The sequence below is a fragment of the Mirounga angustirostris genome, unplaced genomic scaffold (assembly GCF_029215605.1).
Source record: "Mirounga angustirostris isolate CCGP_5_RB_7025 unplaced genomic scaffold, mMirAng1.0.hap1 SCAF_7, whole genome shotgun sequence".
In the NCBI taxonomy this organism is placed as follows: Eukaryota; Metazoa; Chordata; class Mammalia; order Carnivora; family Phocidae; genus Mirounga; species Mirounga angustirostris.
In genome coordinates, this window is record NW_026991715.1 from 152,910,710 (window position 1) to 152,935,459 (window position 24,750).

General features: G+C 61.5%; 1 protein-coding gene across 1 annotated transcript; it reads left to right on the forward strand.

Moving 5' to 3' along the window:
• The first annotated feature begins 1,591 nt into the window (after window positions 1-1,591).
• IRX4 (iroquois homeobox 4) lies at window positions 1,592-6,701 on the forward strand. Its single transcript, XM_045888304.2, has 5 exons — window positions 1,592-1,876; window positions 2,454-2,705; window positions 3,464-3,576; window positions 4,506-4,834; window positions 5,309-6,701. Exons 1-5 carry the CDS (start codon window positions 1,832-1,834, stop codon window positions 6,127-6,129), a joined length of 1,560 nt encoding a protein of 519 aa, XP_045744260.1. The 5' UTR covers window positions 1,592-1,831; the 3' UTR covers window positions 6,130-6,701.
• Window positions 6,702-24,750: the final 18,049 nt, after the last annotated feature.

The window sequence follows — 24,750 nt, forward strand, 5'->3', positions numbered from 1 at the left end:
TTTTCCTTCGCAAGCAGCTCGGACGTGGCCGGCTGTGGTTCAACGCGATCGGAGAGCTCGTATTTTCATCTGTAAATTAAAGCAATTACGCAGCAGATATCATATGATGCCTACTGTGGTCTCCAGATAGTCATCAATCACCTTCAACCGAGCTGTCAGAGCGGGCAGATTTCGTTTCTGGGAGGCAGGTTTGCAGCTGGGGAGAGGGCGAGAACGTCATCATTAATTAGAGGGTGACCCTGGGGCGATTCACAGGTCTGAACCCAGGAATCTTTCAGAGCAAGTCTGCACAGCACCGCTGTGCACAGCTCCCCTCCAGCGGTCGGCCGAGCGGGGCGAGAGCAGCAGGGGCGAGCCCGGGCCCCCGGAGGGCGGCGGCATAAAAAGGCGGGGAGCGAGTTCGGGGTGCCCGGGCGCCCCTTTGCTGCCTGCGCGCTCGCCTCCGTTTTGGATTCGGGCAAGGTCCCAGGACCGGGACTGGATGGGGGAAGTCCTGGGGTGGGCACTCGGCCGTCTCCCCAGACTGTTCCGTGCGCTCCGGGTACGGAGCTTTGCAAAACGGGCGGGGATGGGCTTCCCGGCGCCCCCTCCCCCCGGTACCCAACCCTGAGGGTCGCCGGGTGGAGCAAGCGTAGCGGGAGGGGCCCTGGTGCCGAGTTGGAAAACCTGCTCTTCCGAGCGCCCGGGGATGCCTGGCAGTCCCGGGTTTAGCCGCGAGGGGCAGGGGAGGCTGAGGGAGGGCGGCCCGCGGAAGGGGGTGGAAGAAGAAAGGGAGGGCGGTTCGGCTCGCAGGAACGCACAGGACCCGGGGTGGGACGGAGGAGGGGGCGCTCCCTGGGGACAAGGTGGCGGAGAGTCGCCAAGCCCCGCAGCACTTGGGCCACGGAGCCCCGAGTGGATGGCTCTGGGAACGGCCTCAGGAACCACACACCTGAGGGCATCTTGACCTCCAGGTGCCGACACTTGCAGCCGCTTTGGGTTCTGGAACGCCGCCCCGGAGTCGGGTTCGAACTGGCGGGAGGCGGTGCGGCTGAACAGCCGAACAATAGTCGGAGCGGCGCGCCGGCCTGCGAAGCTGCCTTCCTCCACCTGGAGCGGAGCGCGGAGGCCCGGGCGGCGGCCGCCTGCGCCAGCGCCGGGCTCATTTTAACTGTTGATTACATCTCCAGTGAAGACTCCGTCGTGTGTCCCTTCACATGTCTCATTTGTAATTGAGACTAATGATTACAGTGGGGCGGGAGGGAGCAGGTGCTCATTAATTAATTTCTAATTAAAAGTGCTTCCCGCCCTCGGTGACTAAGGAGAAACAGCATTCGTCGGGGCGATATTGACTCCACGGATGAAATTCACTTATTAGAGCCCGTTGGCCCCTTCGCCCCGCGTGGCGCCCCCGGCCCGTCCCCGCCCCGCCGCCCGGCCGCCGCGAGTGACCCGCACGTCTGCGGCCGGGCCGAGCTGCGCGGCGTGGGCTGACGTCAGCACCTCCGCAGCTTAAAGCCAAGCACATCTGACTTGACGGGTTCGCGCAACTCGGTTTTTTTTTTTTCTTTTTTGCAAAATATGTATTTGTGTCGCCGCTGCGAGGCCGCTTGGTCCCAGAACCCCCTCGAGGCTCGGGAATGTGAAGCTCGAAGGCTCGCTGAGGCCGCTGCGTCTCACTTTCCTACCGGGTTAGAAAAGTTTGCGGGGCGTGTGGATGAATTAATCCGCTCTTCTGCTTCGCCCTCCCAGCGCCTAGGAGCCGGCGGCCCCGGAGCAGTGGCCGCACCACGCCGGCCTCCGCGCGCAGGACCCCACCGGCCCCGCCCACCGGCCCCAGGCGGCGCCCGCCATGTCCTACCCGCAGTTTGGATACCCTTATTCCTCCGCACCCCAGGTAAGGGGGCCTCATGAGCGCGCCGGGAACGCGCCCGGACACACCGGCGGGCGGGCTGTCCAGCGACCCGGTGTCGCTTCCCAGAGAGCAGGGCCTGTGCCGCGCGCTCCTTGCATCCAGCCCTGCGGAGAGCAGGGGCGCTGAGAGAATCTGCCGTGCGGGGGAGGCCTCCATTTCTCCCACTTTGCTTGACCCCCACCACACCACACCCCGGCCTCTGAGGCTTCGCCCCAGAGGGGCCCGGGGACCCTGGATAGACCTGGCACAAGAGGGCGTGCGCGGTCTTGGAACCCCCCCCCCCGCCCACACACACACACACACACACACACACACACACACACACACACCCCAGGGAGGGTGTGAAAACTCCAGGGCCTGATGGGCTGGACCCCAAGTGGCTGGAGGAGGCCTGGCCCATCAGACTCGCAGCAGGCAGGAATGCGTGGCCCTGTGTGGGTGGCCATACGCCTGAGGCCACAGGCACGCACTCCTGGGCGAAGGTCAGGCAGGTGGAGGCCTAGAGCCCCAGCCTGGCGCCCAGGTTCGGGCCTTTCCTCGCGGCCCCTCTCTCCTCCAGTTCCTGATGACCACCAACTCCCTGAGCACATGCTGTGAGTCCGGTGGCCGCACGCTGGCAGACTCCGGGCCCGCCGCCTCAGCACAGGCACCTGTCTACTGCCCGGTCTATGAGAGCCGGCTGCTGGCCACCGCGCGCCACGAACTCAACTCGGCCGCTGCGCTTGGCGTCTACGGGGGTCCCTATGGCGGCTCGCAGGGCTATGGCAACTACGTGACCTATGGCTCTGAGGCGTCCGCCTTCTACTCGCTGGTAAGGGGAGGGAATTATCTGAAACCTTACCCCGCCACGCCACGCCCCTACCCCCTCGAATTGCCAAGCCTCCTCCCTGAACTCTGGAGTCAGGGGCGCCAGTGCCCTGGACCCCAGATTGGTCGGGGTGGGAGAAGCACACCTTCGCTGCTTTTTCAACTTTGCACCTTCTAGCCCAGTTCCTCAGCACACCTCCAGCCCCCAGGGGTGGAGGAACCTGGCAGTTCTGACCACATCACCGGTCCAGTACCCACCCCTTCTCCCCATCTCCCATGCTTTCCCCCACTGAGTTCCCCTCCCCTCACTCCTCCCGGTCTCCCTCCTCCTCTCCTCCCAACCTGCCACCACTTGGCCCTCTCCTGGCCTCTCCCTCCCTTGCCCCCTCCATGCCCACCCTCTTGCTCCACCCCCATTTTTCTCCTCCCTTCCTCCCTGTGGTCCTTGTCTTGTGTCCTGCTCACCCTCCTCTCCTCTGCTGTCTCCCAGCCCCCCACCCCTCTTCTCTGTCCCTTTCTTCCTCCAATCTCATTCTCCTCTCTCCTACTCCCCAACCCCCCCCCCAGTTCTGCTCATTCTCCCTCCCCATCTGGAGGTTCCTTTGCTCCCTGGGCCCGAGAGAGTCTGGGGGCGTGATGGCTGATGAGGCTGCCCAAGGGTCTGTGCAAAGCGTGCAGGAGCCTAGGTGCATGGGGGGCGGGGTGGAGTTGGGTCGCCGCCCACCCGGAAGCTGAGACCCCCAGGCTCCTGGGATCCTACAGAATGGCTTCGACTCCAAGGACGGGCCTGGATCTGCGCATGCGGGTCTCACGCCTGCAGCGGCTGCTGCCTACTACCCCTACGAGCCGGCGCTGGGCCAGTACCCCTACGACAGGTGAGGGACAGAACCCCACCTCCACCACCCCTGCAAGGGCCCCTGCACTCTATTCAGCCATCAAACTCCCCACCACCACCAACCCCATGCCCCCCTGTGAAAGGTTGGGAGACAGGAGGAGGGGCATTCTTTGGGTCAGGCTCCCACTGACCTTGGGTTATTCCCAACCCCACCTCCTAGGCAAGCCATGCCCCACTGGGGTAAAATGTGTCCCAGCCTCCCCTCCCCTGCTTCCCACGCTGTCTGGACTCCCAAAGCCCTTGCTGCAACGTGGTTTTCCCGGCAGCCAAGTCTTGTTGCCCAGGCTTCAGACACCTGCCCCACCCAAGAGGTTGCAGCCCATGTGGTGTGGGACCTGTCCACCTTCCCCTATGGTGGGAACTGGAAGGGGGAGTCCAGTGGGACCCATTCAAAGACAGCATGCCCCATCTTGGCAAGAGGAGGGTAACAATTATAAACTTAACTGCAGGAAGTCTACAGTAGGCAGTCTGGGCACTTTCTCCCTATGGAAACTAATGGCCATTTTTGCCCATGGGTGTTATACAGTTGGGTTCACATTTCTGTGATGTGCTTTCCCGGTTTGGGGATCTAAAGGGTAGGAGAGAGGCCCCGTAAAGGAACTCAAAGAATAGATGTCTAGGTAGAGTGGCCGAGACCTGGCCAGGCCTTGAGCACTCCACCCCAACCACTCTGGCTGGGAAGGAACTCAGGCTCCCTGTAAGTTTAATCAGATAGAAACATCTTCACTCTCAGGCCACAAAAGGCAGTGCCCATAGGCAGTGGCAAGGGGTAGGGGCCTGGGTCCCACCAGGGTCTTACCACCATAAACACACCCTCACGATGGGGACTGAAAGCCTGCATGGGCCTCGTTCCGGCCGCCGGCGCCGCAAGGGTCTTGGCCGGCACCCCATTGCCCAGCCTGTCTCCAGGTACGGGACCATGGACAGCGGCACGCGGCGGAAGAACGCCACGCGCGAGACCACCAGCACGCTCAAGGCCTGGCTGCAGGAGCACCGCAAGAACCCCTACCCCACCAAGGGCGAGAAGATCATGCTGGCCATCATCACCAAGATGACCCTCACTCAGGTCTCCACCTGGTTCGCCAACGCGCGCCGGCGCCTCAAGAAGGAGAACAAGATGACGTGGCCGCCAAGGAACAAATGCGCAGACGAGAAGCGACCCTTCCCAGAGGGCGAGGAGGAAGAAGGGGGCGAAGAGGAAGCCAGGGAGGAGCCCCTCAAGAGCACCAAGAATGAAGGTGCGTGGGAGGCTGGCCATGCTGGCGCTGGGGCACTGAGGTCAGGGACTCCCTGTGCCTTCTTTTGGGGTTCTAGGACCTCTAAAGACATTGAACCTGGGGTAGTAAAAGCAAACTTCAAGGGCGTGGGCAGCAAATGAATGAGCTGGCCTAAGAGAGGCCCTGAGCCCAGGGCGCCTGCAGTACTAACTGGGAACAGGCTTGAGGAAACCCAAAACATCATTTAAAACATTAGACACACCCACCCTCCCGTTGCCCCTATTGGTCTGAGGAGGAAATCGCTAGCCCTCTTTGTTGCCACCTGGGGGGTGGGGTAGGGAACATCTGGAGCAGGTGCGAGGGACAAAGAAAGGCTGTGGGTGCTTTTCCTAGCTCCAGGGTCGGGCCATGGGCACAGAGCTAGGAAGGAAGAGCGGGGTTGTGATTCGCTCCCGCCTCTCTTCCTGCACTGGCCCCTCTTTCTGTCCTGCGCAGAGTCGGTGGGCAAAGAGGAAAAGGATCTAGAGCTCACTGACTTGGAGGACTTCGACCCGCTGGAGGCGGAGCCCCCTGAGTGTGAGCTGAAACCGCCCTTCCAGCCCCTGGATGGCGGTCTGGAGCGCATCCCTGCTGCGCCTGATGGTCCAAGCGCCCTGGGAAAGGAGGCCACGGGCACCCTCCGGATGCCCCTGGCCGCCGGTGGCGGGGCCGCCCTGGACCAGGACTTGGAGAGGGCCAGGAGCTGCCTCCGAAGCACAGCGGCCGGGCCCGAGCAGCAGCCTGGTGCGGGGGGCGGCTCACAGGCTTGCGAGGCCAAGCTGGGCTTTGCGCCGGCTGGGGCACCGGCGGGCCTCGAGGCCAAGCCACGCATCTGGTCCCTGGCTCACACGGCGACCGCTGCCACCGCCCTGAGCCAGACTGAGTTTCCGTCATGCATGCTCAAGCGTCAAGGCCCCGCTGCCCCTGCGGCCACTTCCTTGGCGCCTGCCTCGTCCTCGCCTGCGGCCCCGGCCCCCACTGGTGCCCTGGACAGGCACCAGGACTCCCCGGTCACCAGTCTCAGAAACTGGGTGGATGGGGTCTTTCACGACCCCATCCTCAGGCACAGCACTTTGAACCAGGCCTGGGCCACCGCCAAGGGCTCCCTCCTGGACCCAGGGCCGCTGGGACGCTCGCTGGGGGCAGGCGCCAACGTGCTGACTACGCCCCTGGCGCGCGCTTTCCCGGCCGCCGCACCCCATGACGCCCCCGCCTCGGGAGCAGCCAAGGAGCTGCTGGCCATCCCGAAGGCCGGCGGCAAGCCCTTCTGCGCCTAAGTGGCCCCGCCCCCTGAGCAGAGGAGGGGCCGAGGCTCAGGCTGCAGGCCTGTAGGTCGCAGACTCTTTTTCTACCAAGTTTCCAAAGCAGGACAAGAGCATGGCGAAGTTCAGGCAGCCAGCCCACCGTGGAGGGAGGAGCTGAACTCGGCCGCTCCAGGCCACAGAGCAGCGCCCCGGAGCCGCCTTGCCAGGTCCACCGACCCCACCTGGACATGCACTAGTTCGGGCCACTCCCAAACTCCGGGACCCATCGGGTAGGGCTGCTCTCCGAGCAGAAGGGAGCCACCCTGAAGCATAAAAGTTTACGTCCGAAAGTTTACATGGAGAAGACATTTCCGTTCTGAGGCTTTGTTTGCTTGGCTGTTTCCTTTCGGGTTCGAGGCGCGCCGGTGTTCCTCCTGAAGACTCCTCAGCCCGTGGACCTGATCGCATCCTCCGCACATTGGCCAACAGCACTCCACCTCGTTCACACTATTGCACACTCTTAACTCGATAAAATTATGTTTTTTTAAATGTATGTTCACACCAATAATTGCCTGCTTCAGAGGCTAGTATAACAAAACCAATAAACCGAGTGATGGTGTTTGCATTGCAAAATGAACACGTTTCAAATCCGGGGGTTAGAGCTCTTGCCAGAGGATGAGTGGAAGAGGGGTCCTCGGCCCAGAGTCCTCAGGGAAGTTGTTGGCAGAGCGCCAGACGTTATGGAAAGCCAGTTCTTTGAAGGAAGAGTTACAGTATCCTTCCAGGATTGCTGGACTCTGCAATGAAACTGGATGAGAGGGCCAGGACTTTTAAGCTCTCCCCAGGATACCAGACTCCAGAATTTTGAGAAAATAGGAGTTCCTCCCGCTAGATTAGAATAACTTTTAAACTTTCTGGAACTGTGTCCTGGGGAGAGCGGGGGAGGGAGGCCATCCCTGCCCTGAGGCCCTCCTGCTGGGGACTGCTTTCAGACCGTCCTTTTTGATGCTGAGGCGGCTTTCCTCAGCCCTTCCCAGCTCCTAACCCCGCCTCCCCTCCCTCCAGGGACCGGCCGCCTCACCTCGGGCGTCGGCGCTCGGAAAACCCTGGGCCACGCCTCGGTGGGGAGGGGGGAGGGGGGGAGGGGCGGAGGGGGGAAGCGCTTAGTAGGCTGCAGGGAGGAGGCGGGGCTGCGAGTCAAGGCCACGGCGCGGGACCGGTGGCCGCGGGTTGCCCCGCCTCGCCCGGGTTCCTGCGCTTTGTAGACCCCTGGGTTCGCTCTCAAACACGGGTCCCCCAACCCCACCCCCGCGGAGCCAAGCCCACGGGCGGCCCACACCCCTGAACTGAAGGGAAGTCGCCGTCCCCCGGCTTCCGTCGACTCTGCGCCCCGCCCTCCCCGCCCCCGCGGGCGCCTGGCCCCCTGTAAGCGCCCCAGGCGGGCTTCGGGCGGGCGCTGCGCGCTCCGGACTCCAGGCGCGCCCTCGCCGGCCCGCGCTCGGCTTAAGGCCCCACTGGGCCTCCCTAAAGCCCCAGGTGTCTCGAGGACGGACAGACGGCCAAGTCAGAGGACCTGCGGGGGGCAGGGTCGAGGGGAGCGCGGCTGGAAACGCGGGCCTTCTCGCGGGCCGGCGGGCAGCCTTGGAGGGACACGCGAGGCGGGATCTCCTCCTGCGCGGGTTGGGACTGGCCTGGGCCCTGCGGGGTCCCGGGCCCCGGGGAGAGGCTCCGGGCGGGCCGGGGGCGCCGGCAGCGGGCTTGACCGGCCGGGTGGGGCGCGGCGGGCGTGGGGGCGAGTTGGTACCGAGAAAGGGAAGGCGCGGGCAGCCAGAAGCCGGTCTCAGGTCCGTGCCGGGCACCCCTGAGTGGGGGGCCCCCCTCGAGGCAGAGGGCCGGGACCCCGAACCCCAGCCCTGGAGTGAAGGGGCAGTCCCGGAGCCGAGTGGCCCAGCGGCGCCCAGCCCGAGGCCTGTCGGGGCCGCTCGGTAATTGGATTGTATCCGCCCGCGCGCTGTCACCGTATTGACTTTCGCTCCCTTGGATGATATTATCGAGATCGGAGGCTCGCCGCTGATGCGCCTGTCAGAGGGGCTGCGGCGGGAGCCCCCGGCCTGGCGAGCGAGCATCAGCCAAGATAATTTGAAGTGAAATTTTCATTTTGACAGTAAACCCCTCAATTTCTAAAGGCTCCGCGCTCTGAGAGCTCGCTGGCAGGGGGAGGCTTTGCAGAAAGCCCACGTCTTAGACTGAAAAGGGCAAAAGAACTCGAATTAGTTGTAATAGATAAAAGGGCAAAAATAAAGAGTCAAGGGTACTTGACAGTAATAGCGAAAGTGGAGTCTCGCGGGAGACGCGCTGCGGCCGCGGCTGGGGCGCCAGGAATTTTAATGCGGCCGAGGGCGGCCGCCCGGGCGCCCCCACCCCAACCCAAGACAAAGCCAGACATTTTCAGCAGAAATCAGGCTTCTCTGACGCAGGCAGCGCTGCGGGGCCGAACGGGGCTGTGGGGACCCGGGCCTGGGCCCCGGGCTGCTGGTGGCAGGAGCGTGCGGGGATCCCGCCGAGTCTGGACCTGCGCAGCTGCCCAGGCCTTTTGCCCTGGGGACCTCACACTGTGGGCAGGGCCTGTGACCGCAGACCCGGGTCAGAGCCCCACATTGCGGGAGCCCTCCGACCTCAGGGGCACTGACCAGAAGAGATTTGTTGGAATAATCTGCAAAATTGTGTGAAATAAAGACATCAGGTGGGCTGGGGGGGATTCAGCCACATATCAGGGGCTGTCACCTCCTCCTCCTCCTTACCTTTGGGGGGTAAACCCTGGAAGCTCCCCGTGGGCACCCTTACCCACCCTCTGGCTTGTGTGCCCTGGGGTGGGGGTCGGGAGGGCGCCTGCATGGAGTGGGCTGGGCCCGGACCTGGATTTAAGAGCCGGTGCTTGGGGGGAAAGGTCGTGTGGTCAGGGGCAGGGGCCCCCTCCCTCCCTGGGAGGCTGTCAGGGAGGGAGCTGGAGGCTCAGAGCAGCGCTGGGGACCAGGCTCTCAGCCATTCAGGCGTGGCCAATTCAAACACGCCAAGGAAGGGATGCTAAATTAACGGCGCTCTTTACATAGAGCCCAAATAAAACTGTAATCAGCGGCGCGTTACTTTTCATTAAGCGAGTCTGACAGCAGCATATCCAGACCCGACAGGGGAACAGGCACGGGAAATATACGGCACTCCGGGCCGGCCCAGTCTAAGATAATTCCTTAAGCTCCATTAACAACTCTTAGCCGCGGGAAATGGGCTCCCGGAAAACGTCTCCAAATCTAAAAGCTTTATCGACCCTCCATTCACCGCTGATCCCTCCATTTCTTTGTTTTTTTCTTCCTTTCCTTCCTCCTTTTTTTTAAACTTAAGGGAGAGACGTCCAGCAAGGTAATAGAGTTTGACACGACACCTTCTTAACTAGAAAGAGAGACAGGGAAGCCAGCCCTTAAATGATATTTAAAAGGCAACCAATTAAGATTTAAAGTGGTGGTCTCCTGAGATTATGCATGCGGTTTATGCCACCCGCCTTTCCCTGGGCAGGCCTTCCTGCCCGGCTGCAGACAGCCAGTCTCCGGCTCGCCTCTCCCCCTCAACCTCCTCTCTCTCTCTCTTCCCCCCAACATAGAACAAGAGAGGAACGAGAAGCGAGATCTTTCAATGCTCCAGTCCTTTCTGGTGGAAGGATGCTTGAGGTCTCCTGTCTCCTAAGACAGACAATAGGGGATTAAGGGAAACTGAGCCTGGTTCCTCCTGCAGACAGGTAGCTGGCCCCGTGGTGTTCCTGGCGTCTGGGTGCCCAGATGCGGCCCCTCTAGTGGGGTGTGGGTGCCCAGGCTGCAGGCCTGTGAGGTCGGCCTGGCTCCCCCCTCCTGTGAAGGGCCCGCCTCCCGTGAAGGGCTGGCCCAGGCTGGGGCGGGGAGTGGGGGTGGCAGGTGGTATCAGAAGAGCCCCTGTGGGCCGCCTCCTTGGAGCTGGTACACTCAGGGCAGAGTCCCCACCCCTCCGCGCTCTTGCCCAGCTCTGCTGTCCTGCGTGCCAGGCTGTCTGGACGAGGCCATCTTAGTGCGTATCCATGAAAGCCTGGCGTCTGGGGTCAGCTGCTGTCCCCTCCCTCACGGTGACGGTGACGCTGGCCTGAGCATCTGTTCCATTGGTGCCACTAAGCGGAGGAAGCTGGGAAGCCCTGTAGGCAGATGACGTCGTGGGAGGGCAGTGAAGCCCAGGGAAGGAAACACAGGGCCTTTCCATCTGGCCCTGTCTCGCTCGGGCCATGAAGGAAGAGAAGGCAGGAGGAAGGGGAGGAAGGGGGGAAGGGAGAGAAGTGGGCAGGAGGAGGGGAGCAGAAGGCGGGGGAGGACTATCTTCCAGCATGTGTGGTATCAGCTTCATGAAGAAATAATTGTGAAAAAATTGCATTTTCCCGGGGCGCCTGGGTGGCTCAGTCATTGAGCGACTGCCTTCTGCCCAGGTCATGATCCCGGGGTCCTGGGATCAAGCCCCGCATCAGGCTCCATGCTCCACAGGAAGCCTGCTTCTCCCTCTCCCACTCCCCCTGCTTATGTTCCCTCTCTCGCTGTCTCTCTCGCTGTCAAATAAATAAATAAATCTTTAAAAAAATATATTTAAAAAATTGCCTTTTCCCTAGAGGACTCTGGCTCTGGGATGAACACTTTATCTGAAGTCCCCAGACCAGACAGGCCCCTGCACGTGCACCTGAGTGAGCCCTAAGCCGGCGGTGCCCCCACGTTGCTGTTGGGGAAGGATGGGTGGGCACCTCGAAGTTCCTTTGGCATCAGCCAAGCCCACTCTGGACTTTAAGAGGCAGGGCTCCCTCACCAGCCAGGGAGCAGGGAAGACCCCGGCTGCTACTTCTAAAGAGGTCTCAACACCAAGGGTGGAATTCAGAAGCCAGAAGCTCCACCCAGTAAGAGCCTTGATGTCTTGAGCCAAACCCAAGATGCAAGAAGGTGCCAAAAAACCCAAAGTGGGTATTAGACCAGGAGGGGTTTTTCAAGCTTTGCATGACCCCTGGCCCAAGTGGGGTGGCCAATGCCACTGTTCCCAGCATCCCATGGTAATTCTGTTTTGTTACAGTGATGTGGTCATTCCAGGGATGGGGCTCCCAGAAGAGGAGCTGAGTTCCTGCAGGGTCATCTGTTTCCACTACTGGACTGGGCAGGAGCCTGGACTGAGCAGAGCTGCCCTGTGGTCGCAGGGAGATAATACTGATAGGGGTCTTACTAAGAGAGGTGCATGAAGGAGGGGGTGTGCCAGCCCAGTAGTCCAAGCGCTGCATTATTTTAAATGCATAATCTGTATGTTCTTCGTATGAAGCCAGTGACAGGACCTGACAGACTCACGTGCACAGTATTTGTGTGAACCCCGTTTCCACTGGACCAGGGCTTACAGACACACAGCAGGCGGGGCCGGGAGAGGCCAGGAGAGCGGGGGTGGGAGGTGGGGGAGGCATGCCAGGCCCCAGAAGCTGCTCCAGCAGATGAGGCATATGATGCCCGTCTTTGCCCCTGTCCTGCTAAAGTGATGCCCCCTGGCCACGGTGAGCAGGGAACCCCCAGCTGTCCTGGGCTCCGGGCTTCATGAGCACCCACGATGTTGACAGACAGAGCAAGAGGAGGGCGGGCATTCACGGTGGAGGGAAGGGCCCATCCAGAGGCCAGGGCACCAGAAGGGACAGTGCTCCTTTTAACCTGGGGGAGGGGGGAGGGAGGGAGATGCAGGGAAAGACACTTCAGTGCGGTTGGTTGTGAAGCCAGACTGGGGAAGCCTGGGTGGGGCAACAGGCAGGGCTAGTTTCAGGCCCCTTGCTGCCCCCTCTCCCCCCGGGCAGGAAGTCCCAAAGTCCCCAGAGCAGGCCTAGGACACAATGGCTGGGATAGGCAGGTGGGGGCTGCTCATGCGCATTTGTCGGGTTCCCGGACATGGGGAGGCCAGGGATTGAAGGAAAATATCCAATAATCCACCAGAATACAGGCAGCAGGGAGGGACAACCCCAGCCCAAGAGGAAGGTGGTTTGCCCAGGATGCTTTCACATCTGTTAGTGACCTGTCTGGATGCAGCAGGGAGGATCCTTGTGTCAGGAAGACTCAGAGAGAAGCTAACAAAATGAGGGGCATTTCTGGGAATAGAAATACAGGGAACCAGTGGGTGCCACAGGCTAGACCTCACTCTGCCCTGATTCAGCAGCAGAGAACAGCCCCCCCCCCCCAGCCTTTCTGCACACAGCACAGCCCGGTGACAGCCGCCGTGCTGGGCACGGCCTCCTGCCCCTCACGGGCATCCTGACCTTGCTGAGGGCTCCTGCCCTGAGGGACCTGCAGGCTCAGAGCTTCTCTGGGGATTGCCTATGGCGGAAGGACTTGGCGTGGGGGTCAGGTGCCTTATGCCCAGCCGGTTTCAGCTGTGGCCGCCCCCAGTGCAGGGCAGGGTGGGGAGAAGTGAAGCCGGTGGGGGTGCGGGGGAGAGGGAAGGTCCCGGTGGCTTTGGCTGAGGAGCTGATGCTGAACCCAGCAAGCCCGCCTACCGCTAAAGAGAGGGGTGCCGAAGGAGAGACCTCGTGGGCGTGGGGTCCGGGCCAGGAGCCTGAGCATTGCCCCAGGAGGGTCTCAGCCTCTAAGCAGCTGGGCGAGGAGAGAAGAGGAGGCAGCAGAGCTGGGCCCGTGTCCCGGGACAGAGGATGCGGACACCTGGCCTGTCCCTGAGGAGCCGCAGGCCCGGGGCTTAGAGCCGTCCTCCTGCACAGGCAGGGATGGACCTGCCCGGACGAGCCTCCCCGTGCAGCAGACAGCAATGCGCGGGCTGTGCAGCCCCCCGCGGTCACGGGACCTCCACCCCAACGCTCCAGGCCGAGCCCGAAGTGCAACCCCTCGGACCCCGACCTCAAATCGGAGCGTCTGTCTGCTGCCGGAGGCCCTGCTCTGTCCCACCCTGTGCCTCGGAGACCGACCGGGCAGGGAGCAGGGCCTGTCCCTTCACACAAGTGACTCCGATTCACAATCAGTCAGCAAATGGGACCTTAATTAATGAATTGGATGATAGAGACTCTGTTTTCATGGAACATTAGCCCAAGTTCAAGATAATCAGCCCGAACATGAACTCCAGCTCTGCAGCAGACCCGCCTGGGGCAGGAGCATAATTTATGTCAGGCAAGTAGGTGGGCCTGCCGCTTCCAGCGCCGGCCACAGGACTGCCCCGGCACTGGGGTCAGACCCTTTTGTGGAGGGCGCACACACACATGTTGTCATGGGCATCTCCCAGGGTCGTCGGAGTGCGCGGGCTCCCCTCTGCTTCTGTTGGGCAGTGGGGGTCTAGCAGACACTCCCATCTGTCCAGGAGGATGGGATGGGGCCTTTCTGTGGTGGCCCCATCTTTGGGACCGTGCGGCCCGGAAGGGGTGTGGGACACCCAGGCCTGGGGGAGAACATCAAAATTTGGGGGCCACACCTAGCCCTTCCCACCTGGTCCTTGTGCAGTGAAAATCGGTCCATGTGAGTGGTTAGATGTGGGACCACTGTGGGCTGCTACAGGGGGTGGGGCGGGCAGCCCCCGGGGGACTGCTCCAGGTGCAGATTCGGGGGCCTGGGCAAGGACCGTGTGCACCAGCTCAGCGGGCTGGACAGACGGGGTCCGCGTTTGCAGCAGTTTAGGAGGAGAGGAGTTGCAGGTGCATGCGCTCTGGGCCCCTCGTGCAGGGACACTGCTGAGGGGCCTGCAGGGTCGGGAAACCCCAGACAGATCTCGCTTCTACCTCGGGCGCTGCAGGGGTGAGGCACACAAGGAGGAGAGGTGGCTCCCCCTCCGCGTCTTCAGAAACGCACCAGCCTAGAATGTCGTGCTGCAGGAGAACACAGCAGGGAGGCCAAGGCGCCGGGACCGCGCTCGTGGGCCCCCATCCTGGCGGGGCCGCAGGTGTGAGCCACACTCCGAAGCAGGGCGCACCCCGGTCCGGGCTGGAAGGGGACCCACAGCCCTCCTGGGGTGAAGTGGCAGTGGCGCCGCGCTCAGGCAGGCCTGCCGCCCCAGCCCCAGGACCGCAGCTTCCCTGAGCCTGGTTGGTTCATGCTTATCTTGATTTCATCCCTAAAAGGCTGCTTCCCCCACAGCTGCCAGCTGAGCGGCTGACGGGGGCCGATTATCCATGCCTCCGCGACTCCTCATCTATTTCCGCAGCCGCCGTGGCTGGCGTGGGGACAGTGGGTCCTGTCCCGTAAGGACACGAACCACGTTGTCATTTTATGCTTGTTCCCATGCTTCTGGAAATCAGAGACCATTCTTTTTATTCCTCCAGCTTAAGTACAACGTAAATGATTATCTCGCACACTCAACTTCTTCCCTCACTAACGTCACGCCCCTCATCGAGTATCTGGCAGGAACGTGCCCACTCACGGACATGAGCATCCGTGGAGCGGGGGGGCCGGGCCGGGCATCTTCGCCTCCTCCTCACGGGACAGTAAGTGCATTTGAAAATGCTGTCCTTGGAGGGAACATAGACGTGGTGTGGTCCAAGCTGGAGTCCCCAGAAATCCCAGTCCCAGGCCACAGCGGGGGAGGGCACAGTGGCCCACAGTCAGGATAGGACGCCGTGGAAACAGGTGCATGCAGTCTGGGCACAAAGCCTTGAGAGATTCGGGGCTGGTGACCACAATCGAACACCCACCGACCTCCTGGGGACCTGTGCAGGGGACAGCCAGACCGTGTGGGACATCAGGGGGTCATCATGCACTCAACAGCGTGGTCACCACTCTGAAGGCCCCGTCATAATCGTACCTGCACGCCGGCCACTTCAGTGTGCTGACTGACTGGTCTTGGTCATAGAGGGGAAAGTGGTCACCACTCCACACGACGGGGCAGGGAGGAGAAAGCCTGGGATCCCAGAAGGTTCTCCGGCTCTTCAGACCCTCCCTCCTGCGGCTAAAGAAAAGTTGTAGTTATCCACACGGGAGAGAGGGGGTTTTATTTGGAGACAGGGTCTTTAAAGAGGTAATCAGCTTAAAATGAGGTCACTAGTGTGGGCCCCAGACCCATCTGACCGGTGTCAGGATGCAGACGCACAGGAGGGGAGGTGGCCATCCATAGGCCAAGGAGAACCCCACCTGCCCACGCCGGGATTTCGGACTTCCCACCTTCGGGATGTGAGAAAGTGAATTTCCATTGCTGGAAGTCACCAGGTCTGTGGCACTTCGCTCCGGCAGCCCGAGGACACTGACCAGGGAGAAGCCAAGCGCCCCACACCGAGCACCAGCCGTGCCAAGGCCGACAGCCCGGTTCAAACCACCCGGCTAAAATGTGGCGCGCACTGACATTTCCTCTTAGGAAGAGGTGAGGCATTTTGAGGAGAGACATTTCCTTTCACAGCAGGAATGTGCGAACCTTCCACTAGCACAGTCCCTGGAACTTTGCAAGTGCTCCCACTGGGACGTTCCGTTTGCACGCGCATCTGCTGATGCTTCTGGCTCAAGCAACACGCCCTAAGTACGGCGGGCAAGGACAGCGCATTTTACAAGACATCGACAGGCTTTTTGTTTGAGCTTTGATGGTTGAACTCTCCATTCAGACCTTGACAACAACCGTGAGACCGTGCTCTGCTCACTTGGTGAAGCTGGTGCTCTGGCCTCATCCGTGGCACCGTGATGGGGTCCCTGGGGCCGCTCCACCACAGAGAGACCCACAGCACCCACTTTCTTGGGGAAGGGGACCGCGCCAGAAGCCCCTGCACATGTCACCATCCAGGGCTCTTCTTGTTGCCAAGACTTGGGCATCGTCAAGCCCTGCTTCCTTGATTCTCCCGTCCGCTTGGACCGATCTGCAGATGCAGGGCTGGGGGTGGCATCCTCAAAGTCCACCGTGCCCGCCTGATTCCCATCTGTGCTGACATCCTTGTAAATGAAACAATAGGGAGACAACAGTGCGGGAGTCGGGGAGGAGCGTGCGTCCCGCTGAGAGCTGCCTTTATTGGTGGCACAGAACTGGTGATGACTGTCCGCTCCCCAGGTGCCCCGCTCAGGCCACTGCCTCTGCACCCTTTCCAGGCGTTCTGGACACCCGGGTCAGCATCCTTCCAGGAGACTCTAAGGGGTGGGGCTGCCCTGGCAGAGCCCAGGCACAGAGTAATCCAGACAATTCCTGGACACTTGCCATCTGGATACCTGCAAGATTGCACATGGACCCTGAGCCCGTGACTGAGAGAGAAAGCAGGTGCTCGTGCGTCCCTCGGCTCGTCTTGCTGGTGACGGTCCTGCTAAGTGGCTCTGCCTCTCCAGGGACAGCTTCTCAGCAAACACACGAAGCGAGGGTCCTGCTCTGGGGGCCGGGCACACACCCGTGACTCCTGGCATCTCAGGAGCCCAGAGGGGCTGGCAAGCTCCTGCATCTGGTGCCAAGATGCTGGGAAGATGTGGGATGGTGAGGCCAGGGCATGAGCACTGGGCCCGGGGTGTCCAGGCACAGCGGCAGGAGGTGGCCCTGACCCATGGGCAGGAGACGAGCTGGCTGGGCAGCCCCTCGGTCAGGGCCAGTGGCCCCCACAGCTCTCTTCTGGGGCACCTCACCGTGTTGCTGAGCGAAGCCAGGGTCGGCGGCCAGAGAACACAGCGTGGCATCTCCCAGATCCGAGAAATCTCAGAAGGAGAGAAACAAAGGGTTCCCCGTGGAAGAAGTGACTTTGGAAGAAAGCCCCCCAGGAACGGCTCCCAGTTAAAGGACCAGGGGGCAGTGCTGCTCTGCATGGGTTTCCGCAGGGAGAAGGGCCTTCCTTGGAGGCCAGTCCCGGGGCGAGACCCCTTCCAGGGCCGTCCAGGGCCCCTCCTAGGCTGTGCTCCCCTGGACCTCCAGGCTGAGCGCAGGGACGGCGCGTGGGGCCCCGTCCAGGGGGCGCTGGGCTCTCATCAGTGCAGCAGCCCCCCTTCCTCCCTTCACCCTGCACTGACAGCTCATCAGCTCCGCAAAGGACAGATGGCCCCGGGTCATCCTGCAAAAGTCAAATTGTCCTTTGACCTTGCCCACATGACCTCCCCATTACTCTTTTGTGTCGGGGAGAAAGAGCGCATAAATCGCCCGCCCCACCATTTCTCTGTGTTTCTTTCTGTTTCTAGCTGTGGGGGAAGCATCTACACAGCTTGGATTGTGACAAATGTCCAACAGTAAATGCACCCGAGCCCCGTGTCCTTGGGGCGACTGCAGTCCTTCCCTCCATGCAGATTGTTCTTCTGTTACTCTAGACACTTGGACAGAACATTCGGAAACCACCAAGGAGTTTAAGAAAAAATAAAAGTCATGTGTGATGACCTCACTCGAAGCATACATAATCCCGATGAACTTTTCCCAATTGTTTTCTGTATGCGCGTTTTTGCAATGACCGCTCATGGGACGCTGACAAGGCTTTTCAAGAACACCGACCGCAGAAAAGCATCTGGCTATGGATGCGTTTCCAGGGCACAGCCCTCAAGACGCCAGTCAGAGGAGAGCTTTCCGGGGTCCGGGTACAGCTGGTGAAGCATTTCACGGAGGTGACGGTCACTGCTGGCCTCACCCCGCCGCTCCCAGCTAGGGGCAGGCCGAGCACCACGGGGTCTCACTCTGCGGGCCGTGCAGGGTGCTCTCCGGGCTGGGACCTGGCCGGGCCGGCGGGGGCTGCGGGGCACGGAGGCACCGTGGTGAGCGGGCTGCCGGAGCCAACGGCAAAGGGAACCCGCTCGTCTGCCAACATTTAGCCTCCAGAGAGCACCTTCAAGCAGGTACCACGCCGCTGAGGCAGAGCCCCGAGGGGGCTTCCGAGGACCCACCACAGAGCCCACAGAGCCACCAGCAACCGCGTCCAGGGCCCAACCAGCAGCAACACCGTCTCGCCAGGCCTGGTCTGTCAGCGCACGGCTGTTTCTCCCGCCTGTCCCCTCCAGTCTCCCTCTGGGACTCTCCCGCCTGCGGGGGCAGGAGCCCTTGCCTAACAGCTGCAGCGCCCCTCCCGGCCCCTGTCCTGGGGGCACCCCTCTCCCTGCCGCCCTTGTGAGTTCTCCTCTGGGTGCCTCCGCCAGACAGGAGGCGCCTCCAGGGGAGGTGCCCACTGTCCCTTCCCATCTGCATGGAGCACACACGCCTGGCCGCTCAGGCGTTGGGGAAGGAGGCAGACCGCAGGAAGCAAGGGGCCTGTGTCTGGGCTGGGAGCTGACCTGGAACCGTACCTGGGCTGCCTTCTCCCACCCAGCAGGCTCTCCCACGTGCACAATGGAGGCGCATACAGGGAGGGAGAGAGACGAGACTGAGAGGTGATGGAGGGATGGAGGGAGGAGAGCCGGGCTGATCAGTGAGCGCGTGGTGGGAACGTGTTGTGGTGGGGGGGGGGGGGAAGGGCAGGGCCCATGCAGGAGCCCTGGAGGCCAGGAGAGGTGGTCACCCACAGCCCAGGAGGCACCCCCCACCCCTCACGCCCAGGCAGTCCAGGGAGACCGCCTTGACAGTCAGCTGGAGGGAGGGTCCTGCCTTTATGCAGAAGGACCAGCCTGCCATCCTGAGCCTTCCTGGCAGAGGTCTAGGGCCAACCCCCAGCGTCCCCGGCCCCTTTCCAGAGGAAATCACATGTCAAATAGATAAAACCTCAGAGCTGCGGGCCCCAGGGAGTCAGCACCTTCGGGGAACCCGGGGTTTGCAAGGGGCCCCCGACTCCTAGCCAGGGCGGATCTGAGGGCACAGAGAGCTCACCGGCCGGCTGCCTGTTGGCATAACCCCATACGTAAACGGGAGTCCACGGGACAGGCCCCAGAGAGGGCTGGTCTGAGGTCTGCCACTCACATCTGCACGATCCTGGGCAGGGGAGAGCCAAGCCTGACCCAGAGGTGCTGGTTTCCTCAAGAAGTGATCCCAGGACAAGAAGGGAGGGAGAGCCAGTGTGGAAACTGGTCAGCCACGTGGCCACGCCCAGGTGCAAACTGGGTTTTTGATGCCCAGGGACCGAGAAGCCCTATGAGATGCATCTCAGGGAGAGCTACTGGGAGGAAGCGGGGAAGAGTCCATTCCTAAGGGGCTTGGCCAGGTGTCACCAACCGTGGAAGCAGCCGCGGGGCTGACCGCCCTCCGGGCCCCTCATTTTTCAGCCTGCTGGCTGGCTGCCCTCAGGCATCCATTCTGCTTGGGAATGGTTCTCGTCTGGGCAGAGCTGCCTCCCCAGGGGGATGCTCTCTTCCTGGATGTAGCCCACATCCCCAGTCTGCTCTGTGTGGAGGAACCTCCGTGCAGAAGGGCCACCCGACCTCCGAGCTCTGGGGTGGCAGGGGTGCCTCTGGGGAGACCACACAGCCCTGCCTGTGCCCCTGCCGTCCCTCTCCCTTCCCCGCGGGCATGGAGCCTGGAAGCCAGCCTGTGACTGTTGGAGACTGGAGTGCAAGGACAGGCAGGAGGATGGGATTCTGACATCGGAGCCCTGCTGGCCATCCCTGGGCGGGGACCCTGGTGCCTGGTTGCAGGGAAGTCATCGAATGCTCCTGCTGACGAGCTCCCCGCAGAAGGAATGGGCGTGGACAAGCAGGCGGGGAATACCTGACCCAGGAGGACGGTGGCCGCTGCTAGATGCATGGGATGCTTTGGAAGCAGACAATGGGTGCTGATCTGTCTGGTGCGGCTGACGGCGCCCAGCCCGCTGAAAGCAAAGGCCAGAGCTGATCTGGCATCATCCTGATCCCATGACAAGGTGACCGTATGGGGTGGGGCAGCAGTCCAGGGCAAATTCGGCGTGATCTCCTGCACCCACGGGAGACCGAGTGAGCACGGGGGCCCCGGTCAGTGTGGGGCGCCTGACAGGTCCAGTCAGGAAGCGCTGGCTTTCTGTCCACCTGCCCTAACTGTGACATGGGGACAGTCTGTAGGGGAAGCAGAGGTGGACGCTGGTTCCCTCTCGACACAATCCCCAGAAATCCCTCTATCCCAGGCGCCGGACTTTGCTCTCCCCGCCGCCCAGCCGAAGAGCAAATGCTGCTGGGGCAGGGACAGCAAATGCTGCTATCCCAAATCCCCCCACAGTGGCATCCACAAGCCTGAGGATGAAGGTGTCCAGCCAGTGGGGAGAACCTGACCTAGGCTCTGAGCCACCGAGCCCACCGAGTTGGTGACCTCCTTGTCATCTGGCCATCGCTGGAGTCCTGGGCCCCCATCCCCCTGCCCTCGGGGCCCTTGTCCCCAGAGGCCTTTCCCACCCTGTCCCCGCCATGGCCCACGGCCACCTCCCTGGCCATCAAGCCCTGGACAGCACACCTCAAAATGTCCCTTTCGAGTTCTGCAGCCTGCGTGTCCCACCTGGCAACGCGCTCCTTCTCCAGTAAGAAGGGGCCCGGCTGAGCTGCAGGACAGGCGCACGCAGGAGGAGGCCCTGTCACCCGGACGGTCCTGGACCTGCTGTCATTCCTGCTTCTGGGTCTCAGGAGCAGTGCCCTGGGTGCTGGTCCTTTCAGGAATCCCACGGACTATGTGTGAGCAAGGAGAGCCTGTCTTTGCTGGAAATGTCACACGGAAGCTGGAGGACTGCAGTGCAAGGTTTTACTGTGAGGAGCACTGTCAGACTCCTAGTGGTCACAGACCGTGAGAAGACACACGGCAGGCCCAGCGGTGCTGCCTTGTCTTCTCTTCCCGTCTCCAAGTGAAAAACCTTGCCACCAACAAGCTGCTTCCACAAAGATTCGATTTCACATAAGGAAGTGGAGTTCGTCGTAAGGGGTCCTTACTCTCCACCTGCTTCGGCCTCCCTGGCCCAAGCACCTGCCCTCGTCTGGGTGCGGCCTCGGCCTCCCAGAACCGACCCACGCTTCCGCCAGCTCTTGGCATCCCAACCGCAACTCCCACACTTCCGGGCAGGGACTAAAGCGCCGGTTCTGCCTCCCAGTCTTCCCTGGTCCAGAGCAAGTTCATGGTCCCCGCGATATTCCTAATTCACACTTTATTATGTAATTACCATGCGAAACATATTATTTTTCTCTCTATTTTTCCTCTCCCAGTTAACGGCAAATTTTATTGCATAAATAAATTACACATGCCGTAATTCATGCCTCGCAGCCTACACACCAATTAAACCTGAAGTTGACACAGTGCAAGCACAATTACAGGTAATCTGCGAAGTGAAATCGCCATTTATTTGCTCTGCAGTAATAGTCAGTGCCGTTTAGCGACACCGTGGCTGTGAGTCCGGGGTGGCAGGGCTCGCGGGGCCATGATTTATGGGCTCCGTGACAAGGGTGCCAACACAACACGGCCTCCTGCCAGGGTCTGGGCGCGCTGGGCACGGGACCACCTACACCGGGGACCTGGTGCAGCTGCCTGAGGAGTGTGCCCCACGGGAGCGTGCCCGGAGGGGGAGGGTTCCCGCGGGAGCGTGCCCGGAGGGGGAGCGCGCCCAGCGGGAGCGTGGCCCACGGGAGCGTGCTCTGCAGGAGAACCAGCAGCCGCAGGCCCCACCCTCAGCACCCCTGTGGCCCCAGCGTGGGGACCACCTCCACCCCTGGAGCTCCCGCTAGCTGAGTTCTGGAATCCAATTACAGCTAATAATTCAACCTAAAGTTTCTGATTAACACTAAGTGCACACCAATTGCTTGTTTAATCAGCCCATTTAAACTTACTGCAAGTTATTCACATCCAAGTACGTATTAAAGAAAAGATTTCATATTAGTCTAGCGAAAAAGCATGGCGTCTATTCCACATTTAAATCCCATTCTTGAGGGAAGAGAATGTGTGATGCCCATGAAGACACCCCACGAAGCTGCCTTCACGTGGCCACCTGTCCACGCAGCCATACTCTGCCAGGTGGGACGTGCACATGGCGAGCCCATTCCTCGAAGTGCCCCCTGAGCCCTCACACCAATGCTGCGGGAGTACCAGGAATGTATTTTAGGAGACCCCAGCCCACCGTGACACTCCTCTTTGGGGAAGAAGCCCATTTCCCGGGACTTGCCGCGTCATCCCAGACTCAGGGCTCCGCCACGTGACCCACCACAGCAATGGGACGTGGGCGGGTGCCCTGTGAGCCACTTGAGACAGAAGGCGTGAGGGCCCCCCGCTCCTGCTGTCCCCCACGAGGAAGGCTTGTCCCACCGGGGCCGCTCCCTCCTCGTGGCCAGGATGAAGAGAGACGCAGAGCAGAGCGGCACAGTGAGTGTCCCAGACGCCCCTGTCCACGGCGGGGCCTGCCGGCAGTCGGCCACACCTTCCTGCTGCATCTTCCCGGCAAGTCCCAGCGGGGACTGACCTCAGGGCCGCGGGCAGGCTGTGAGGAGTTAAGTTCTCGAGCCGGTGGGGCCCCAAGAAGTCTCCAGACGACCTGAGCCAGGTGCAGAGGAAGGGAGGCCGGCAGGCCCAGGCAGGCCGGCCTCCTGCCTCACATTCCTGCCCCCAAGTGGAGAAGCGGGCAGGGAAAATGCTAGGCTTTTCCAAGATCCAGCCAGTCTGGCTGATGGATGAATAGTCCAGGCCAGCTCGGCCCGGTTCTCCTGCTTTTGGCAGGAGGGACGGCCTTCAGAAAGGGCAAGGGGGTGCCCGTCATCCCCCAGGTCACCAGAGCCTCTGGAATGTGCCAGATGGCTGCTGAGTGCCACCCCCCACTTGTGGATTTTCCCCAGCGCATGCCTGCAAGGTCAAGCGCCCGCTCCAGCCGGCTGATGGGTGTCATCTGGCAGCTGCTGGCTCACATCTTGCAGCAGGGCCCACGGCAGCAGGGAGCGCTTCCAAATACCACAGTGGCAGAGGGTCCGACGTGACAGGCAGAGGTGAGGAAAGGGCGCCTCGCCGACACGTCCCGGCCCTCCAGCTGTCACTGCCCACACATCGGAGGCCGAGGGTGAGCGAGGAGAGAAACGCAGGTCCAGATGGACAGAGCTTCCCCGCGCAGCTCAGAGCTTCCAGAGAACGTCATGTCATACCTTCCGTGTAGCTCCAGAAAGTTCCAGGAGACCCGAGGCGTTGAAAACCCCAGCCACTGAAACTGTGGATGTTGTGCACGTATGCGTGTGTTCTCGTGTATGCACTCATGTGCTCACATATGTGTGCACGCTCATGGTATGTTTGTGAGCTCACATGTGCATGTGTGTGCATGTGTGCCCACACTATGCACGTGCTCACATGTGTGTCCATGTGCATGCACACGTGTGTGCATGCTCATGGGTGTGCTTGTGTGCTCACATGTATGTACACGCTCGCGTGCGTGCTCACACGTGTGTGCATGTGTGCACGCACGTCTGTGTGTGTGACTGCACGGGAGGGGCAGCTCTCGAAGGAGCCACGCGGTGAGTCCTTCTGTAAATACACGATTATCTTGTGATGTGGACGATCCTACCCAATCCACTGATTTTATAAACACAGTGTGTGATGTCCCAGGGGTTTTGTCTGGCTGTCCAGGTGTAGAGAAAGGCCAGGCACACGTAAGTAAGAGAGTGTGCGTGCTCCACGTGTCACATGAGCACCTCGCAGCGCCACGCAGACCGGGGAGCCCACACCTGGGGTCGTGTCAGTGCTGGGGTCAGGACCGGGTCTCACGGCCTTGGGCTCATCTCTGTTGCCTACGAACGCTTGTCTCTCCCAGCCACGCACACAGAGAGGACTGCCCCAGACACTTCTGGGGGTATAGGAGGAGCTCTGTTCTGCTTACGTGGCTCGGTGTCTGCACCACGTGGCCCAGCGTGGCTGCTGGGCCAAGTGCGGCTTGGTCTGCTCACTGTGCAGACAGGGAGCTGCAGCAGAGGGGCGAGGGGAGGCGACGGGCGTGGGGGGCCTGGCTGGCAGAGGTGAGAAGGGAAGGGACGAGGAGGGAAAGTGCTTTGCACCTGAGCCCGGGCCCCCCTCCCACCATGGCAGCTCTGGTCCGGGCGGGGGTTGGGGGCTGCGCTCCTGGGGCTGCTGACCGTGTCTTCCTTCCCTCGAGGCCCTCAGTGCCGGGCCCTGCAGGGCTGGGATGGCACAGGAGAAACCTGGAGACCAGGCGGCTCTGGGAAACAGCTTGGGAAGCGGGATGTGGCAGCTGCCGTGTCAGAAAGGAGCTGTGGACCATGGTGGAAGGGACAGGTATCACCGGCTGCCCGTGTGCTCCGTGGGACCCCTGCTGCCTTATCGACTGACAGACCAGCCTAAGAGACGAATCTCCTCCCTGTGGGCAAGCAGAGCACGGAGCTGATTCAGAAACAACCAGAACAGTGAACAAAACCAGGGCCTGCAGCTCGCTGTCTGGAGCCCTGCTCTGGGAAGCCCCCTCGCTGCCCCCCACCACGCCTACAGGGCTGGGCCTCAGGGGGCCCCAGGCTGCCGGCTCTAGACCCAGACCCCCAGGCACAGATGTGGGCAGGCTTGCCGGTGAGGACGACGCCAGAGACAGAATGTTCTAGCACGTCCACGGTGTCCACGCTTCAAACCCTCTCTGGCCTCTGTCCAAGGCCACAAAGTGTCAGCTTTTAAATGGGCCCAAGAAGGGAACGCCTGCTCAGCTGGTGACATGCAGAGTATACACACAGGGGCGTGCATGCACTCGCACACACGGGTACAGCCACGCATACCCACGCCCACGGCTCACACTCAGTGAGCAAACACACATCTCACAGCTCAGCGGCACCACAACAGGGCTGGAGACACCAGCAGTAACAGTTTTCTGTG

What these genes read in the sequence shown, in the direction of transcription:
- IRX4 (XM_045888304.2), top strand. Translation starts at nt 1,832, where the DNA reads ATGTCCTACCCGCAGTTTGGATACCCTTATTCCTCCGCACCCCAG. An exon ending in CTTATTCCTCCGCACCCCAG is followed by an intron (nt 1,877 to 2,453) that starts GTAAGGGGGCCT and finishes TCTCTCCTCCAG; the next exon opens with TTCCTGATGACCACCAACTC. An exon ending in CAAGAGCACCAAGAATGAAG is followed by an intron (nt 4,835 to 5,308) that starts GTGCGTGGGAGG and finishes TGTCCTGCGCAG; the next exon opens with AGTCGGTGGGCAAAGAGGAA.